The sequence below is a fragment of the Suillus subalutaceus genome, assembly GCF_016647625.1.
Source record: "Suillus subalutaceus strain FC151 chromosome Unknown DFJ58scaffold_92, whole genome shotgun sequence".
Taxonomy (NCBI): domain Eukaryota; kingdom Fungi; phylum Basidiomycota; class Agaricomycetes; order Boletales; family Suillaceae; genus Suillus; species Suillus subalutaceus.
In genome coordinates, this window is record NW_024540341.1 from 125036 (window position 1) to 144748 (window position 19713).

Genomic DNA, 19713 nt, shown 5'->3' on the forward strand with positions numbered 1-19713 from the left:
AATCGATTCGTCACGCTGGTCGAAAATTTTAACTTCAGCGTCAGGTCCCTTTCTATCTGGGTATAAGTGTCTAACTGACGTATTCCGTTTCTGCACGTCGCACACTAGTGGTCCTCTCGCATCTACTTTAGCCTTATGCTGCCGTGTTATGTACCACTTCTATCTCTCGGTTCGCTAGGTTCGCAATAAAACCCTGTTCGAGTACCCCAGATCTCGGAGCTGGGGGGACTCCGCTTCCTAATCACCGCGAGAAATTAGCGTAAGATCGATTCAACAGCGACCTAGCCTTATCGGACCAGACACTAGAGTAGCGGAGCCATGTCTGTGACCGCAGTATACTGTACAAGTACTTAGATTATCCACTTTTAAGACAATATATTATGCTGGCCTTCATATATATGTTAACATGATACGTGGCGTCACCCAAACCTCGGTCAACTCAACCTACAACAAGCACTGACTAATTTTACGGATATTACAAGCAGGCTCTGCGGTTGTGTGGCAATGTGCCCTTGAATAAAACTATCCGTCCGTCACATTCTATTCATCGATATACAAAAAACACATCCGAAGATTTAACTACCACGTCAACGGCGCCACGTCGTGACGTCAGCAACGAGAGTGGTGATGAAAACAGTACGAAGTATCAACTTGAATGAAAAGCAGTAAATAAGGAAAGATGTCAACAAAGGAAACAAAATAACAAAAGGAGGAGCAAGCATGCGAGTGGCGGGGATATACGGAATGCATCTTATCGCTCAGTGATGCGGCTGCACATTGAAGCGAACATGTAGACTCAATCTAGGGGTTTTTCATTACGAATATTGTCAGGCGCCCGGACTTTGTTGGCTCAGTGTTTGAAGGAACCGAGTAAGATTCGAGTAAGATCCGACTGATAACGGTACCTACCAGAACCATGAATGACTGAATCGTCGAATTCTGGACACCCTACAGGTGCTGCATCATGGGAAAAGTACTGACGCGCTTAACCCTATACAGTCGCAGGCCGCCGGCTTGTCTCGCTATTCTTATGATCATCGATCTGAGTGATCGAAGAAAATCTTCGTCAATCTGCTAGAGGAACCATGCTACGTACATAATCATGCATCTACCAATATTAATTAGAGTTGGGCACACGTACACTGATAATGCGCTAGCCTAAGTTCTAGCCCATCCCATATATGTGTATACTCGAACAGTACCTTCGTCGGATTCTTCCGGTTCCTAGAATTGCCGGCGGCGTCGTTTTAAACTCCGCTCAACTTCCCCGGGACCCGAGCTGCCTTCACCAAGTTTATTTACCTTATACAAAAGCTCGGTCTTCAGTACTACCGATACCGGGTACCGGTACAGGTGTATTTTCCGAGCCGAACATTTAGTGTGTCATGTAAAGTGCGTGGATGCATATGATGTCGCCATTTGAAACACCCACATTCAAGTTGAATGCATTTTATACAGTATTAAGTACATCAGTTATAACCACCCATCCATTACTGGTACAACCGTGCCGTCATTATAGGAAACTCGGTAAGTTCTGTACACATACTTTTGTCTCTAGTATGAATATCTATCATAGGGGATGCGAGACTGGTTCAAGGGGTGTCCAAAGGACGTATACTGGTCGATCTGACTCATGTTGTTACTGAATCGTGGGACTATGCTCGTCTGGTCCTGCGCACCCTCCAGCATCGCAGCATCGTACACCCCCGAGCTCATGCCGATGTAAAAATCGTGCAGTGTGCTTTGCGATACGATTTGTGTCGTCCGGTGTGTGCCAACCGACTTGATATCAGCGTTCCAGCCCAAAGACGTGGCAGGTGCCTGCGCTGTAGGGTCTGTTTATCAGATAATTGCGGCCAGACCTGCAGAAATTGACACCTACTTTGTGTCATCATACTGCCCTCCTCGTTCATTCGTGATGATCTCAGCGTGTGAAGTTGCCGTTGCAGCTTTTGATTCATCAGGCTAAGCTGCCTGATATATTGTGCAGCTAGCCACGCGTTGAATTCTCCAGTAGCTCATTTTTTTACTCTGATATACTCACCTTTCGATAGTGTATCATATTTGGTCTTGGGGGTTTCCTGATTGTCTGTCATTTCGCGAATGGCTTCGCGAAGGTCGGCAAAGCTATCGACCTCCCTATCTCTGTATTGCTTTTGCTGCGTGGACTTGCTCTGCTTGTATGCACGCCCTGTGGTGTCGTCTTGCATCATGTCGAAAGTTTCCGAATTTGGAGAGAACGAGGATTTAGGGCGCGCTTTCTCGACGGAGGAGTACGTCGTGGTGAGTCATATGTAAAACCTCTTAAATACTCACATTACCCTCGCAACCTTTCTTCTGCATGAACGTGACAAACACAGCACTGAGATTTTCCTCCTCTTCGGACATGTCGCGACGTAGGGCGAGCACAACATGCAATTTAGACACCAAGACGCTCGTGGCTGTGGAATCTCACGAGGATGACATCGGTTGTACTTCGGGCTCCTCGACCTAATGAATTTTGCCTGAATGCCACATGGTTGCGTTGTTTTCATTGTTCCGAATCGATCATCGTATCGGATCACTCGTAGAGCACAGGACCGTGCTTAGCTCAGGGACGACTATACCCAGTACAGGGGTGTGATGTGTCGGGTGCCTCGACGGTGATGGTTGGTTTATTACTCAGTTTGTCATCTGAACGCTTCTCTCCGCCTCGATGCTTCTAATGTCACGGTGGTGTAGCATACAGTTTCTTCAGGTCTCTCCTCGATACTCTGCAAAACAAATTAAGTAGTGCGCTCATTGAAGCAAATTTCATCCGGATATGTCGGGTCCGAAAGGTGATCCGGAATATGACGATCTCAGAGTCAACCTAATTTCATTGGGTCCTTAGCAGTGGGTTGCGCGTCAATACCTTCAGGTCCGTGACTACCCGCACGAGGCTATGCGCATAGTGATTCCTCTCGGCATAATGTATATTCCCCGCCTCCATTGCAGGCGTTCAACCAGTAAAACTGAAGTTACTGAACCCTGGCCCTTGGCAAGTCACGCATGTATTCATATAACTTCTCAGCAACCCTTACGGACCTTACCGCAATACAATGGATCCACGAGTGGTATCTGTTTAAAGCATCCAACACATCCGATGCCCAAGGGGAGCGGGTTCACCATCAATGACATATCGCATTTTAACTTCTGCCATCTGTCTGTCACCGATAACACAGTTGTGCACGTCATACGTAAGATTGCTCTTACACAGGCCATCTAGTTTAAGTTCATTGAAGTTCCCCACAATGAAATATGGTATCCATGGAAGACAATAGTGTGCACATAGTCTCGTCGGTGCCATTATCGATCAAGCCCTGAACGGAAGACAAACACACCATCCTCACTGTTCCTTCCATGTCGCTCGGTGGTGAATAGAACCCACGAGCCTCAATCGGACTTGTCCTCGGTAATGATGACACTGTCAATGTTCAATGTTCAATCTTTTATCTTCGTCCAAATATAATAACACCAACGCTCCATGCAGCCTTATTTTAGTGCCTTCGTAAGATCACTACTATTGCACTTATCGATAGGCAATCAAGCGGGTCGTTATCGACTCAGATGATAGCAGTGGAAATTTCAATAGCGTGCTTAGCCTCTAAAACAGATGTAACGGCCGGGGGGAACGGCGGACTGGTGGGTGTACGCCCTACCCCAGTGCATTTGGGAATCTAAAGGAGAGCATGGAGCACGGGGCTCCAAGACTAGATAGTACTGTCCTACATATAGTATCACTCTCAATGGACAAAAAACTGGATTTTAAAATAAAATAAAATAGATGTATGACAATTTCACCTGCAAGACGGAGGCAAAGACGATTTGTCTCAAGAATGCGTGGAATTAATTGTTCTGTCACCCAAGCAGATCCTTAGTGGCATTCTTGTTAGTTCAAAAGAAGGAATCAGATTCAACTATTCTCCAAAAAGCACAAGAAGAATTATTAGGGATTAATGTATAATCAATAATGAGATATATATTATTCCATCTTGCTCCCGCCGCGTGACACTGATATATCGCAGTCGCTTAAATGCCCCTGCCTTGTCCAGGATACCCTCGCGAGAAGTTTGTATTTGACGCAGCATTGCCCGGGTAATATTGAGCGGGATACTGCGCAGTGCCAAAGTTATTTCCCATAGCACCGAAACCAGGCTGAGTGGCGTAGGGGATAGCGGTAGTTCCCCCGGGCCATGTCCCATGCGTCTGACCACCTGTGTGCTGTTTAGCATTAGAGAGAGTCCAACAGTCATTTAATGCACCTTGCGGTCCCCGCGACGAATCAGGTGCTCTGTTGAGCTGTCTGCGCAACTCTTCATTCTGACGATTGAGCTCCCTGATTTTCTGTGCGGCTGGAGTGTGTGTTAGGCAATTGATTATCAACAGAATAGACCGGCATGCCTTTCGTCAGTGTTTCATGACGCTTCGCCAGGTCAACCTTCCCATCTGTCACTTCACGAATTGCTTGCTGAAGCTCCGCGAATCCCTCTCCCTCCTTCTCTCTGTATATGCGCTGCAAGTCTGCCTTGCTCTGGGGCGTCTCGGGGTAGTTTGCGTTGAAGGACATCTTGAAAGTATGTTGGGTGTGCTGTGGGTTCTGAGTGGGTTCTGTGCAGCCTATTTATCCATTGTCGTCTCCACGAGTGCGGACTGTTCAACGTTGCCCGTTGTCTTTTGTCAGGATCGTCTCCTTCGACGATATTGTACGCGACTCCCAAAGCGAATATCGTGCTATACTCCACGTTGACAGGATGTCTGTGCACCTTCCTGCTACAATGCACAGGGATTGAGCACAAGAACCCAGTTGCTACTTGGACACGCTATCAGACCGCTCGCGGGTTCAAGGCTACGTGCTTTTTCAATCTGGATCTAGAAAAAAACATGATTGCCATCGAGCCAAGTGATGCTGTGATTATCAGCTGGTGTGAGTCCGAATCTACCAGCGACTCGGACCGCAAGTAGTTATCCCTCCGGGTTCGGAGTTCACGGCACAGCACATGTACTTGTTGATGGCCTGTGTTCAAGAATCGCTTTTAGGCGGCCGGGTACGTGCTCTTTGTTCTAGTTATCAATGACCCGTAGATAACGGGACTACAGGTATGGATCGATCGATCACTTACCGCTGGTTTAATTTGGTCCTGATGCGCCATTTGTATGCCATAAATCACTTTCCAACTACTACATATTATCACATCTATGCCACCTTTACGGTTTTTGACATAAAACATTAAGCCTGCTACTGAAGCTACTGTGGGTTGATTGTGAGCCAGTGTTCTCACAACAGTATCAAACGAGCAGCGTACCTATTACCGTGTATGCGATCAGGGCAGCACTCCTTACATTAACGCTACAAACATAACAAGGCTCCTTGTCCTGAACGTGCTTGCAAGAGAGAGCGACACCATGCTATGACTCGCGGGTCAAGCTGATCGATGATCGATCTAAAGCGATGAGTCTATCTGGATTTATATGGAAACAGGATAACAGCTCCGATGACGATCGATGATCGGTCCGCCAAGGTTGTAAACAGTTGTAAACTCGTACTTGATGGAAGTAACAATGACTGAGACAATCTGATTTGCCGATTTGCCGTGCTTCATTTCAAAGTCCGATCGATATTTACAATTGCAAATTACTCGAAACCAGTGTACCTACTATTTTACTTTGGAACTTTCAGCTAAATCCGTAACTCGACTCCAGCTGCATGTACTTACTACTCCGCGTGCTCCGGGGTCTGTACAGGACTTAAAGATATCAATTGAGCACGTGCGGGACCGATGATCCTGAGGTAAGCCTTTATCCAGCGACTGTACACCGACTAATTTGATGCTATAAAGCGACACTTGCTTGCAAAATCTTTCTCCAATTGTATTATGGATGGGCAATGCAGATCTAGCTAAATTTGAAGATGTCAATAGTGAATTCCTCACTGGCGCCACTTTGAGCATTTTTGAACGGCGGGACTCCAGCAGGTTACCAATTGTCTTCCACTGCTAGTTGAGCTCACTGTAGAATGAGCCAACACGGGGGTGATTGAAAACCCCCCTTGGCATTTGGATTCTTTCTCCGCAGTAAGCTCGTCTTTTTGATACTAGTATGTAAGGCCTCTCCTACTTCAGGGCGAACACCACAGGAAGCCACTCGGGAACAGATGACGAGGGTTTTCTTACTCATGCACAACATGTCTGCTCAAAAGGGACCCCCTTCCAACCTTGTAACATTTCAAGCGCTAATGCTATGTCAAAGTTTGACTTAAAACAAAACAATGCAAACCTTGTGACGTTTAGCTTTCGGACTGGGACTCTTCGGTCCTTCGGATGAGTCTGAGTTCGGCGCCGAGCACTTACTTACTGAAAGCTCAGGCTATTGCTTCTCACATCTGTCACACACCTTCAAGGGGGACTAAACATAATCCCGAGCCACCCGGCCTCGCATGCGCTTTGAGTTTACAACCATGCGAGTGTTTCATACTTCAACTGCTCGCATATCCTGTTTTCGAAGGACAAGATGAACGATGGCCTAACTACATATTTCCGTATATAGAAGATATCGATGAATCTCAAATGATGAGCGCTAGCCACGCAGTGGCAATAATCTGTCTACATGTATTAAGCACGAGATACCGCCGGTATCGGGTGTTATTGCGTCTACCACGTCATGGTATTGTTGCGTTCTGTCTCCTCTTCACCTCTAAAATCCCCTTCGGTCGGCTCTACAACAATGACCGAAAGAGTGGTGAAGAGAAGACAGAACGCAACAACACAGCATGACTAATCCATGTAGATAGATAGCTAGATAGATATTTTGATATTATGCATCGCGAGTTCTCCGCGGCTGTTTAAATTTATAAACACACTTCCTGACTGTTTGTTCGCTAGGATTTCAACTGCATAGATCAATATCTCATGCCGCCATCAACGGCAGGTCGACGTACAGTTACTGCGGCATCGACAACGAGATTATCCCAGGATACGAGCATGCCGAGTCGCGTGATTGTTTTGCATCCATGATAATCCAAAGCTTAGCTACAAACACTGACCTGATCGTCTCGTACCACGGATCAGTGGACCTTATAGAGCAGGCAGTGCAGGAGATCGAATTCACTCGATGTTGATTTATCCATACTCGGTAACCGGCATAGCTAAAAGATGTGTTGTCAACGTTCTGATGGTATTAGATATCACCTCAACTTCCTGTCGATAAGACACCAGTTTTCAGTGCACCAACTGTTAGTGATTGCGAAAACGTGTGAAGGAACGGCTTCGGTATGCCAGAATCATGTTCGATCGAGTTTTTGTGGAAGGGAGACTTCGTGATCACAGTCACAACGCCACAATCGAAATGGAATCCTGAACTGTTGCAGCATCGCCAGCAGTAAAACTTGTCCGTAATCATAAAATCTATCCAAAATAAAAACTTCCCGCGCGAGTTGATCAGAATGCTACGCCTGTGATCGAGGTTCCTGACATTTGAAGACTAGGTAAGTGTTCCATAAAAATGCCAAGTTGTCCAGTGATTATATGTGATACGATGCACAGATATTCTTAGGAAGACTGATTAGTGTTGAAGTAGTTCTGAAGTAGTACTGGCACTTACTTATGGTGTGATTCATTCTACAGTTCTAAACCGAATTCCACCGCTGAATGCCCATGCCCATGCCCATGTTATCCACCCTTTCCTCGTGTCTAAAAAGCCCTTGTTCTGCCGAAAGGCAACGGCAAAGCCAACTGCCGCTACCGCACCTAGCAAAAGTATTCGTTTTTCTGTAGGGGTAAGCAGTCCGAGCCGAAGACGCAGGCGGTGAAGGAGAACGAGTCTCCGGTGCCTTGTCACGGGGCCTGTGCGTGACTTTGTCTTTCGCTCATTTTCGCTTTCAATATCCTCATCTTCCATAAACGGGACAACAACGTCAGGGCTCCCAACCCAGCTCTCTGCCTCGTCATCAAGTTCATTGCCGCATTGTGTGGAGAAACTATCTTGGGGAGGTTTCCACGTGTGCATAACGCTCTTGGGCCCAAGTATGTCCTTAACACGCAGCTCGGGAAGGGTGGGAGGATAAGCCTCAAGGAGCTGTGCGGCGTGTGTTAGCAGGGACGGAAGTGAGATTGGAGGCCGGCAGAATTTTTGAGGGGGTGATGAGGGCGAACGGGAGGCAGTGCGGAAACTAGAACGCGATATACGTGACGACGTAGGGGATGTCGGCCTAGAAAGGAACGGTGGGGTTTTGGCAGTATTATCGATGAGAGTCTCTGAAGAAATTATGGCCGGACATTCCTCGGTTTCCTGAGGTTGAGCTGAGAATAACGCGGGGCGTGAATCATCCGATGGTTGGATGGCCCAATTCTCAGCAGAGTGGCCGGCATCAGTAGCCAAATTGCTCTCTCCGCGTACGACTTGATCACCGGTGATATTTGTGAACGCTCCATTCTCTGTCAAACAGGGGACTGGTTTCTGTTCGATCATTTGAGGTTGTCCTATAGAAAGCTCGTTGCTTATGTTTTCGTCGGGTGTATCTGAGAGCCGCGTCGCCTCCTCCGTGTTGAAGGTAACTGTATCTTCCTCATCTAGTGATCCTGATCGGGTATGTTGATCGGAGGGAACGGCATTTTCTGTTTCGGGATCATCGCTGAGTGCAGGCAGAGCATTCAAAATTGAGTGTATCATGCCATCCTCGTCTTCTGCTGCTAATTGAAGAACATCAGGTTTTCGAACGAGAATGACCTGCACGATTTATGAGTCAATGATGGAATTGCTCGAACAACGATATTTGCCATGGAATGGTATCACAACAGTGGCCGTGGAAAAGAGCACTTACAGCGACGGCTAGCCACACCACTGCCAAAGGTTCCCGGCAGAGTAGAAAATCCCAGACATGCTGAATAAGGGGTAGGGTGGGTACCTCGTGTGAAAAGAGGGTGAGAAGGTTTGATAGGGCATGGAACGGTAGGGGTCCAATGCTATGGAGCAATGTATAATGCATTAATGAACAAAACGTGACAGGGCACGAAATGCGTTAAGGTACCTCTCAAGCAGCATTGCATACTTAGGGTCGATTATACGCAGAAGATTACGCGTGATCCGGAGAAGTCCCAATACAGGCTCTAACGTGGGTCCCATAGAGTCCCTCACTCGATGGAGGGAAAGCTTTTCTACACAAGGGAGCTGAAGCTCTGGTGGAAGAGTTAGTAAAATAACAGTGACAATGTCATGGTATCCTTGGAAATAGTGCAACTTCCGACGCTTTCGGAGGAGGGAAACGATTAAACTGTTGAGAGAAGCCTGCAATACAGTTCGGCGACTTTCGTCGTCGTCGTCTGCCTGTAACATGTTCGAATACTCGTAAAAAAGCAGCCATGAGATACATTGCCTACGGGATACATCACAAAGCTCCGGTCGGTGTCCAAACGTACTTGACGCTCCTCGGGATGGGGCGGATCGTTTGTAGAAGGTTCCGGAGACACCTCTGCATATGGAGGGGGTTCTGACGGAACGCGGACTCCGAGAAGGGCAGGCCTGTGAGCATATGATAAGTTAAGCAGCTCGCGGCGAAAACTAGTAAACAGTTGCAGCGAGTCCGCGCACCAGACACGTGTTCTTTCCTTTCCGAATCCACCAGGACGGAGGCTCTGAGCTCGCAGCGCATCCCAGTTCATTGTGCCTTCGTCAAGCATGGCAGCGAGCTTACTAGGTCGATGGATACTTTGGTTTGCCCCAAGAAGTTTGCCCTGCTGTAAAGTGCTTACTAATCAGTTATGCTACAGCAATAGTATATCACGCTTTAAGTAGCAACAGATAATTCTAACCATAAGCTTGCCAGGACGGCTTCATCTTGGATATCGACCGCACTCGACTATTAACTTTTTTGAAACTGAGGAACTGAAAGCTCGTCAGTATTTGAACGCACTGGCAAGTCTGTCAGGATGCGCCATAGTTCTTTCCCTCGTTCTTCCATTTTGGTTTACGGACAGGACACTATTCATTCGCTGGTTCAATCAACTGTCATTGCTCAAGTTGAAGCACTGCTCGAAAACAACCAAATCGAGGATGCCACCGACCTCGCAAATAACTTCGCTTCTGGTCAGGCATTAGATTCTGACGAGGTGCTATTGCTTCATCTACTTGTCAGATGAATATTGACCAGTCCAAAAGGTGGAAACACTGGAATACATACACCAAATTATTGCGTTTACTCTGTTCTCTCAAACACGTTTCGTGGATGCAGCCCCACACTTTCTCGCAGGCGCGCTCGATCCCCGTATCCTTGTATCCTACTTCCCCGAGTTATCACGGCCATTGTTCACTGATGGTGAAGAAGCGGACATGTACGACGGTATTGCAAAGCGAATGCCCATAGAGGCAAGCGTTGATGATCTCAGTGAGTATTTAAATCTATCAAATTCCCCTTCCCATCCTTCTCTTCTCGACCATGCCCCCTACCTCTTTCCGACACCCCGGCACCCGACTCACCCACCCCTCTCCCCCGTCTGGGCGGAACTGACAGTTGCCGCAAACTTAGTCAGGAATTACTCCCCTTACCTCCCGCCCTCCACTCGTGAGGCACCTGCCGCCCAGGAAATCCACAAGATTCTTCGGGACGAAGCCATAGTGATGATCAAGTCTGTTCTCCAAGGCTTCAAGGGACAAGGAGAATACAAGCAGCAGGAGGTTATTACGCGATTTTATGTTTGAGTTATATGATTCTAAAGGAATTTCCAGGTGACGGATACAGCCCTCGCTATATTATTCGCACGATCGGGTGACACCACGTCTCTCATCTCTCACCTTGAAAGCACGAATTCTGCTAGCCTTTCAGCTGTGGAACCTGTACTCCTCGAAGCTGGAGAAGTAGGTGCTCTATGTACATTACTCAGGGCCAGAGGTGACGAAGGACGAGTGATGGAGATTTGGAAGGGGTGGGTACTGTTTTGACCCTGCCTTTCATTATTCAGCAGAGATTGATAATGCTGATGCTCACTTTAGGTTGGTTGAGGGACGATATAGTGATTCTTCCGTGTCGGATCCCCTGAGTAATATGTTTGCCTTGCTAGAATCAAAACAAGGAAAAGACAGGGCAATGCTTCGAAAGTGGGGAGTATGGCTAACAGCACGAGATTGGGAGCGAGGGCTTATGGTAAGCATGAGACAGCAGTAACTGTGCGCAACTGATCGCGCTATGGTGTAGCTTCTCATGTCGACCAAGAGATCCACAAAAGACCGAGAGGAGGATCTCAGCGTTCTTTCCGAGTTGCAACAATTACATCCCAGTGCAGCAAGGAAATTCTTGGAGTGGCTAGTCATTGTGAGGAGGCGAGATGTATGTTGCACATTTCGTTGTTGCTACATTCATGATCGAAGCTTACTGTAGATCTTTTTGAAAGGACGCGGAACTCCACGCACAGCTCGTGCAAGCATGTGTCGACGAGCTGCTCGAGTGCCTGCAAGACGAAAGCACTCTGAAGCTCTGGCGCGCCAAATGTGTGTTAAATTTCACGCTAGTTGCACAAATTTTCAACCCAGTGCATACATAATAGTTGCTTCTTACACCTCGCAATCTTCACAAAAACATGCGCTCTCCCCTCCATCCACGCAGCTTCAACGTCCACAATCATCCTTCCTTACCTATTTTGTATCGACAACACCCAACTCTCCATCGAAACACGTACGGCTCAAAGCCCTGTTTGCTCTGCAGGCTTTATCGGGATATAACGCTGAAATGGTCAAGTCACAAATTGTTGCTAGCGGCTTCGGCAAAGTCCTTGGCTTGGAAGTGGCGTTACTTGACGGCAAAGTCAGTATTTTTTAATGCGCAATGTTTCGTGTCTTCTAAGTTACTTTCCAGATGGGCATGCACAGGATGGCCCTCCGCGCACTGGCCCTCACGCTACGAGATCCCGTCTCGGCAGAGACATACGCTCGGACGGGGGGCATTGTCGTTCCTTCAAAAGCTGTCGAAGCTTGCGGAATGGGTGAATGGGGCGCGCTGTTCGCAGCTAAGGGTGGTCCTGGAATTTTGGAGAGGGAGAAGAGTTCAGAGGGGAAGGGAGAGTTGGTGAGAATGCTTTTGGAAGTTTACATGGAAGACGGGTACGTTTATAACCCCACGAGTCCTAGTCTTGGCACATATGATTGTTTCGCAGGGAGCCCCAGCAAACCAGCAAGACTACTGAGCTCACAGGCCGCGAGTTTAGACGCTGTTGATGTGAGTGCATTCCTTCTTACATACACGAACTCAATGTGCACTACCTGGTCGTTACGATGTCTCATAACATTTACAGGTCATTCCCCTCGTACCGCCAGACTGGCCACTCAGTTCACTTTCTCCTTTCCTGACTCACACATTCCGACGTACACTCCACGCCAAGCATGAGGGTCAGATAATCAAGGCAATCTGTGCTGCACAAAACTCCAAGGTCAGAGTTTTCACCCCCTACAAAGCCTCGCTCAGTCCTGATCGTACTTTCGCAGGTATTTGAGGGCTCCTACCTCGTGTTCCGAGAACAAGGTGCCATCATAGAAGAGGCGGATGATGATGAGGATGGAGATAGAGATGGAGAACCCGAGAGCTTTAATGAGAAAGATGGCCTTGCAGAAAAAATCGCGCTACATCTGCAGGACCAGCAACAGAGCGAAGTTGCTGACGTACATCCTCCTGTTAGCAGTGGAGAAGAGGTAGACGTTAGATAACGCTGATATTCGTCTTCGCTTTTCTTCTGCCTCTTCGGTTTCTGACTTACTGTTTATGACATAGGATATTTTGAGCTCACTTACCACCTGCAAGCTATTATATACACAGTAAAGAATTTTAATGGAAGCATCGGACGTCGATGTCCAAGATTTGGAGTCAGTGTAACCATTCGGAGTAGTTCAAACCTTGATCAAAGTGCTGCTTCCCTTAAACTCTTGTCCGTTGAAGGCGTATATAATACACGATACAATAGTATCCAAGTATTTCCTGATGGCAGGATTAATGCGCACTCGGTGTCATGACCAACGGCTGCACAGTTATATAATAACAAGGTCTACAAAACACACTTGTGTCGGGAAATCAGAAAAGCTAGCATGGGTGTTGCAAAGGGGAGACGAGAGTTGGTTAGACTACAAGTGTACGAGTCTAGAGGTTCAAACGTTCAAGCTCAACCTCAAGGTTCAAGTCAACGTAGATCAACTCCACACTTATGTAAATCAATGTGGAGAAACCTAGAAGATAAGGTAGAATAACAGTACTTGACAGTGCTTTCATAGTTTATACGACTCTGCGCAAACTCTGTCGGTGTACAAATACACGAGTAGAATCAATTCAGGACTCAAATCGGCTCTACCATGCGGTATATCCACCGTCGACAACGATGCTAGAAAATAGTCACGTCAAGGTTCACATCTCGAACCAAATATTCTACGCACTTGCTTCCCGTGCAAAAGCTCGATGCGTCGGATGCCAGCCATGTCATAATTCCACGCAGTTCGTGAGGCTTGCCAAGTCTATTCATGAAGCTTTGCTCTGACCATATAGCTCGGAATTCCGGTTTTGCAGAAAATGCCGCTGTCATCATGCTGCAAACTTATACGTCAGAGCATTTTGAAACATAAAATAGATCGTACGGTGTCTCAATAAAACCTGGTGACAGCGAATTCACCCTGATGTTCTTTTGTGCAAGTTCACATGCCATGACGCGGGCCATCTGTATCACTGCAGCCTTGCTAGTATTATATGGAAGTACTGACGTGTGCTGCGAGTGTAGTCAAGGGTATGTAAGCGAGAAGAGCTGAACTATTGTTACCTTTAGAGCAACACTACCAGCGATGGAGGCCAGGAGGATGATGCTTCCCGGTATCTGGAACCGAGACATTTGCTTTGCAGCAGCCTGAGCACTAAAGAACACTCCTTTGATGTTTACAGCATAAACCTCTCACAGAGTTAGGCTATGTTCTTGTGGTCAACTACAGAATGTCGACACACCTCTTCGAGCTCTTCATCTGTATACTCCAAGCAAGGCCGCATGGCTCCAACAATGCCCGCTGCTGCGACGCAAATATCCATCCTCCCCTCCTTTGTTGCAATTTCTTCTACCGTTTTGAGCAGCCTTTTCTGATCGCGAACGTCAGTAGTCACATATTCAAGTCTTCCTGCACCCCCAAGTTTTGCTAAGCTCTGGTGAGCGACGTTCCAATCTTCACCTGGCTTCTCCGGGAGATCTAAACAATACACTGCACGCGAACCAGCCGCAGAAAACGCCAACGCGGCCTCGAGTCCAAGACCACGGTTACCTCCGGTGACAATCGCAACCCGGTCTGTTAATGCCAAATCTCCCAAGCCCTCTCTTTGGATTGCGGGCGTAGAGTGTAAAGAGGCCAACCTGACTCCATTCTTGTGGATAGATGATATCTGTGTGAGCCGCAAGATTGCTAGGCTGGTGCAGCTGGCGATTGGCTTCAGCATGTTAGGCGTCACTTATCAGCACTTGTCGTGGATACAGGATCAGATGACCCATCTCTTGCGCGTAGAACGGTTGTCGTGAAATTCAAATTGTGGCTCATGAGGACGAGCGGAGCTGGCAGTGGAGGCACCAAATTTAGATCTCACGGAGAACGGGACAAATCCACTCTCGGGGTCGATTACGTACATAGTTGATAAGTCGAAGTTCTACTGATAACCGAATATTACAAACACAATATTAATATTAATAATACGGCCAGCGATGGTAGTACGACGCGCTTTTCAATACTACCTCCAATCGAACATCCCACCTTACCAAGTCTATCGTCAGCAATGGCCAATATTAATCAGAAACTACGACATGCGTTCTCACCGGGCGTGTGTACACACCTGGCTTACTCAGGCTTATCTTAGGGCAATGCCAGCTAAAAATGAAACTTTCAGAGCTAGAGGCAAATGAGAAATAACGCTACTTGTGTCATCGCTGCACGAGGCTGCAAACCTCTGAATATCCATGTCCTCTCCCAGTGAAAACAGCCCGCTGCTGCATTTAGAGGTCGGCGAATCTACACAGTCTGCCTACAGCGCATCCTTGAACAGCAATGATGACCCGGAGTCCATTTCCAGGAAGGTTGTAGAACGAAATCTTCTACGAAAGCTAGATTTCAGAACAGCGTATCTTGTTCTTATCTACATCTTAAACCAGGTGCGTAAGGCATCAGTAACTTGTCTCGTCCGTTCTCCGTCTCTGTATTAATTCCTACAACTATCAGATGGATCGAAATAACGCTGCGTAAGATGTTCTGAAAGGAATACCTATGTTTCTGGCTAATATCCATTTTCACCCGCAGCGCCGCAAGGCTTCGTGGTTTCGAGGAAGACCTCGGCATGAAGGGTACGCAGTTCAATACGTTGATCAGCAGTCTATACATCGGCTATGTGTTCATGCAAACACCATCGTAAGCAATTCGAGCTTTTAATACTTCCCTCTGAAAGTTAAACCATGGTGACAGAAACTTGATTCTTAGTCGCATAGCAAAACCATCGCTGTATCTATCAAGCTGTATGTCGCTATGGGGTCTCCTGACCACTCTCATTGGTGCGTTTTATTGTCTTACTTATGTTTGTTATGGCGAATTTAAAATGAACGGCAACTCACAGGGATATCCACGAAGTTGGTGTATTGTAATAATGGTGCACGATTGAAACGCTGATATACATTTTTACAGCTACTACCAAGCACTTTCTTCACGCTTTCTGGTAGGATTCTTAGAGGCCACCTTCTATCCTGGCGCTGTCTATCTGCTTTCAAGATGGTACTTCCCGCAGATCACTTCACACGACAGACTAGCTTGCTAAACGAGCTGCAGGTATAAGCGAGAAGAGCTTGGGTACAGGACTGCGTTCTTCACCGCAGGAATTGGAATTAGCAATGCTTTTGGTTCACTGCTGGCCTCCGGAATTCTGGCAACCATGGAGGGGTGTCTCGGTTATGCGGCCTGGAGGTGTGAAACACATCTTTTCCCAGCCAATGTTTGGCACGGATTTTAACTGCTTTCAGGTGGCTGTTTTTCATAGAGGGCTATTTAACAGTCTTGGTCGGCATCTGTGGGATGTTCATACTTCCTGACTTTCCTTCCGGCCCTGCGCGTTGGCTCACTCCTGCAGAGCATGCTCTTGCTCGAAAGCGAATGGAGGAGGAATTAGAAGGTCATGGTACCGCTGAGCCTGCGTCATCCGGCGGCTTTTCCGATGTACTTGCATTGATGACAGATTGGAGAGCGTGGTTGGTTGGTACGGCATTATCTTGCTGTAATGCATCTCTGTCCTTTAATATGTTCTTTCCGACCTTGGCGGCCACAATGGGGTATTCGCCTACCATCAGTCTCCTGCTGTGCACACCGCCATGGATCATGAGCACAATTATCGCAGTTGCTGTCGCACGGTAGGCCTACTAAAATTTCAACTTACCGGTGAAGACTCATGTTTTTCAAGTCACTCTGACGCGACGCGTGAACGCTTTGGGCACATGGTCTTTGCGTTGTTGATGCTAATCACTGGATATGTTCTGGCTATGTCCACGATGAATATCACCGTTCGCTACATCTCACTGTCAGTCATATTTCCTGTATCACTCATCTCGCCGTCTCTTATTATTCAAACAGTTTTTTCATGGCTCAAGCACAGGTCTCAAATGTTATCTTGCTAACGTGGATCAGTAACACATTCGCTCGTTCCAGTTCTAAGCGAGCAATTGCGATCGGGTTCTTGAACTGCATTGGAACATCAGGGAACACTTTAGCCCCGTCAGTCCCTTTCTATTATCTCTCGTATGTCACCATTAATGACATATCATACAACACCAGGTACATCTGGCCATCCAGCTGGGGCCCGACATATACAAAGTCATACTTAATTTGCATTATGCTAGCCAGCTCATGCATCTCATTGTGCTGGGTGTTTAGGCGGCATCTTAAGCGATTGAATGAAGCTGCTGGTGAGGAAGAGCGCGAGCTGAATCTTACTAAAGGTTATAGATACCTGCTGTAGCGTTGAACGACGTGAAATGCGGTTGAGTAGAGTTACTAGCGTTTACGAGGCCGAGAGCAATCAACTGATCGGTCCCAGTTCCAATTCGCGCCTTCAGTGTCCAGCTTGAGGGCCCACGCTGCGCGGTGTATACATCCACTAAGTAATGCCAAAAACCCAGACCAATATAAGTAGTCTGCCCTAGACAGACCTTTTAAAGTTTATAGACGGACACCCGTGGGAATATTCTTTATTTTGGCGGTGAGTGATGTGTGCATGTGACCTGTTACATGATTCCGAACTAATCAGCTCTCTATCTTTCATGTTACCAACAGGGTACTGGTACACACTCAAAGTTTGCAGGCCTTCCGCTTCCGACTCGACTTATTAATTACGACGCTGACCTCCATGGACCACTGGCCATGCGGCACCCCGCCTGTACAAGTCTATCGTCAGCGCGTTAGCAAGGATCAATATTGAGCAATTAGGACATAATGAGGCTGAGCTCCCAATTGAGGCTATTATGTAGTGGCTTGTTATCTTTTCACCTCGTCTAAGTCTCTGAGCATTCATGTCCTCTCCCAGTGAGAATAGGTTACTGTTACTTTCAGAGTTCGGCGACGCTACGCTCTCTGCCTACGGTGCTTCCTTGAACACCAATGACAACCCAGAGTCCATCTCCAGGAATGTGTTGGAGAGAAATATTCTGCGAAAGCTAGATTTCAGAACAGCGTATCTTGTTCTTATCTACATTTTGAATCAGGTGCGTGACATCAGTTGTCCCGTCCGTCTCCACCTCTGAGGAACTCAAGATGGATCGACATAATGCTGCGTAAGACGTTCTGCAAGGAATGTTTCTAGCTAATATCCCTTTTCTCACGCAGCGCTGCAAGGCTTCGTGGTTTCGAGGAAGACCTCGGCATGAGAGGCAAACAGTTCAATACGTTGATCAGCAGTCTATACATAGGTTATTTGTTCACGCAAACACCTTCGTGAGTAATTTGAGCTTTTAATTCATAATCCCCTCTGACCGTTGAACTATGGTGGCAGAAATCTTATTCTCACTCACATAGCGAAACCATCGCTGTATCTGTCAAGCTGTGTGTCACTATGGGGTCTCCTGACCACTTTCATTGGTGTGTTTTGTTGTATTATTGTGTGTGTTGTGGCGAATTTAAAATGGACGGCAACTCATGTTGTAGGAATATCCACGAAGTTGGTGTATTGTGCAACTGTGTGCGATTGAAATACTGATAAACACCTTTGCAGCTACTACCAAGCACTTTTCCTACGCTTTCTGATAGGATTCCTAGAGGCTACCTTCTATCCCGGTACTGTCTATTTGCTTTCAAGATGGTATTTTCTGCGGTTCACTTCACATGACAGACTGGCCTGCTAAATGAGGTGCAGGTATAAACGAGAAGAACTTGGGTACAGGGCCGCGTTCTTCACAGCAGGAATTGGAGTTAGCAATGTTTTTGGTTCTTTGTTTGCCTCCGGAATTCTGGCGACCATGGAGGGCGTTCTCGGCTATGCTGCCTGGAGGTTGGTACGATATATTTTAGTGTATTTTATGGATTTTGACTGCTATCAGGTGGCTGTTTTTAATAGAGGGCTATTTAACAGTTTTTGTCGGCGTCTGTGGGATGTTCATACTTCCTGACTTTCCTTCGGGCTCTGCGCGTTGGCTCACTCCTGCAGAGCATGCTCTTGCTCGGAAGCGAATGGAGGAAGATTCAGAAGGTCATGGTGCCGCTGAGCCTACGTCATCCGGCCGCTTTTCTGATGTCCTTTCATTGGTGAAAGATCGGAGAGTGTGGTTGGTTGGTACGGCATTGTGTTGCTGTAATACATCTCTGTCCTTTAATATGTTCTTTCCAACATTGGTGGCCACAATGGGGTACTCGCCTACCATTAGTCTTCTGCTATGTGCACCACCGTGGGTTGTGAGCACAATTACCGCAATTATTGTTGCACGGTAGGCCTTATTCTGACATACACCTCAGTGGAAGTGCTTACAATTTTCAAGTCATTCTGATGCGACGCGTGAACGCTTCGGGCACACGGCCTTTGCGTTGTCGATGTCAATTACGGGATATATTCTAGCTATGTCTACGATGAATATCACCGTTCGCTACCTCTCATTGTCAGTAATATTTCGCATACTGCTCTTTCTGACCTCTCTTATCATTTAACCAGGTTTGTCCTGGCTCAGTCGCAGGTCTCAAATGGTGTCTTGTTAACGTAGATCAGTAACACATTCGCTCGTTCCAGCTCCAAGCAAGCAATTGCAATTGGGCTCATTCACTCCATTGGAATGTTGGGAAGTGTCCTATCGCCGTCAGTTCCTTTCTCATATCTTCTCCATGTCACTATTGGTGACATACAACACCAGGTACATCTGGGTATCAAGCTGGGGCCCGACATATAACAGCTCGTTCCGCATCTGCGTTGCGTTAGCCAGCATAGCTATAATACTGTGTTGGATCTTTAGACAGCATCTTGAGCGGTTGAATAAAACTGCCGAAGCGGAAGAGCGTGAGCTGCGCCTTCCTAAAGGTTATAGGTACCTATTGTAGCTTGTCGTGGAGTGTACTGGTGACCATAAAGGTATTGATATTGATCTCATCTGTATCGTCTGTGCTGGTCTACCAGAGTACATCAGGAAAACCCCCCCGGGCAAAATTCCTCTATGCCGTGTAAGGGAGCAGTGCAAACGTGGCGTAACA

At 47.1% G+C, this 19713-nt stretch overlaps 7 protein-coding genes across 7 annotated transcripts; 4 read left to right on the forward strand and 3 right to left on the reverse strand.

Annotated features, from left to right (window-relative positions):
- Positions 1-1274: 1274 nt before the first annotated feature.
- On the reverse strand, positions 1275-2446 carry DFJ58DRAFT_799786 (uncharacterized protein). The gene is made up of 4 exons (XM_041390780.1): positions 2045-2446; positions 1883-1990; positions 1459-1835; positions 1275-1392 (listed from the first exon to the last, which is right to left on the reverse strand). The coding sequence occupies exons 1-3, from the start codon at positions 2211-2213 to the stop codon at positions 1555-1557; spliced, it is 558 nt and encodes a 185-aa protein (XP_041241293.1). The 5' UTR covers positions 2214-2446; the 3' UTR covers positions 1275-1392; positions 1459-1554.
- Positions 2447-4149: 1703 nt separating this feature from the next.
- On the forward strand, positions 4150-5017 carry DFJ58DRAFT_799792 (uncharacterized protein). The gene is made up of 3 exons (XM_041390781.1): positions 4150-4235; positions 4284-4373; positions 4423-5017. The coding sequence occupies exons 1-3, from the start codon at positions 4222-4224 to the stop codon at positions 4766-4768; spliced, it is 450 nt and encodes a 149-aa protein (XP_041241294.1). The 5' UTR covers positions 4150-4221; the 3' UTR covers positions 4769-5017.
- A 2139-nt stretch (positions 5018-7156) lies between these two features.
- Positions 7157-9731, reverse strand: DFJ58DRAFT_907064 (rab-GTPase-TBC domain-containing protein). The gene is made up of 5 exons (XM_041395039.1): positions 9384-9731; positions 9044-9339; positions 8837-8978; positions 7618-8742; positions 7157-7564 (listed from the first exon to the last, which is right to left on the reverse strand). Exons 1-4 carry the CDS (start codon positions 9690-9692, stop codon positions 7630-7632), a joined length of 1860 nt encoding a protein of 619 aa, XP_041241295.1. The 5' UTR covers positions 9693-9731; the 3' UTR covers positions 7157-7564; positions 7618-7629.
- An 81-nt stretch (positions 9732-9812) lies between these two features.
- Positions 9813-12878, forward strand: DFJ58DRAFT_799800 (uncharacterized protein). Its single transcript, XM_041390782.1, has 12 exons — positions 9813-10121; positions 10171-10396; positions 10523-10686; positions 10738-10934; positions 11002-11152; positions 11204-11335; positions 11400-11496; positions 11553-11809; positions 11861-12105; positions 12163-12220; positions 12297-12431; positions 12487-12878. Exons 1-12 carry the CDS (start codon positions 9942-9944, stop codon positions 12703-12705), a joined length of 2061 nt encoding a protein of 686 aa, XP_041241296.1. The 5' UTR covers positions 9813-9941; the 3' UTR covers positions 12706-12878.
- Positions 12879-13233: 355 nt separating this feature from the next.
- DFJ58DRAFT_799810 (uncharacterized protein) lies at positions 13234-14570 on the reverse strand. The gene is made up of 5 exons (XM_041390783.1): positions 13979-14570; positions 13800-13925; positions 13621-13748; positions 13423-13572; positions 13234-13370 (listed from the first exon to the last, which is right to left on the reverse strand). Exons 1-5 carry the CDS (start codon positions 14456-14458, stop codon positions 13337-13339), a joined length of 918 nt encoding a protein of 305 aa, XP_041241297.1. The 5' UTR covers positions 14459-14570; the 3' UTR covers positions 13234-13336.
- A 351-nt stretch (positions 14571-14921) lies between these two features.
- DFJ58DRAFT_799817 (MFS general substrate transporter) lies at positions 14922-17092 on the forward strand. The gene is made up of 11 exons (XM_041390784.1): positions 14922-15161; positions 15229-15248; positions 15307-15414; positions 15469-15554; positions 15617-15629; positions 15685-15771; positions 15826-15960; positions 16017-16400; positions 16451-16567; positions 16621-16761; positions 16822-17092. The coding sequence occupies exons 1-11, from the start codon at positions 14970-14972 to the stop codon at positions 17003-17005; spliced, it is 1467 nt and encodes a 488-aa protein (XP_041241298.1). The 5' UTR covers positions 14922-14969; the 3' UTR covers positions 17006-17092.
- A 432-nt stretch (positions 17093-17524) lies between these two features.
- On the forward strand, positions 17525-19594 carry DFJ58DRAFT_501768 (major facilitator superfamily domain-containing protein). The gene is made up of 11 exons (XM_041380711.1): positions 17525-17747; positions 17797-17816; positions 17869-17976; positions 18035-18120; positions 18187-18199; positions 18254-18340; positions 18395-18529; positions 18579-18962; positions 19014-19130; positions 19184-19324; positions 19380-19594. Exons 1-10 carry the CDS (start codon positions 17556-17558, stop codon positions 19230-19232), a joined length of 1191 nt encoding a protein of 396 aa, XP_041241299.1. The 5' UTR covers positions 17525-17555; the 3' UTR covers positions 19233-19324; positions 19380-19594.
- The last annotated feature ends 119 nt before the right edge of the window (positions 19595-19713 follow it).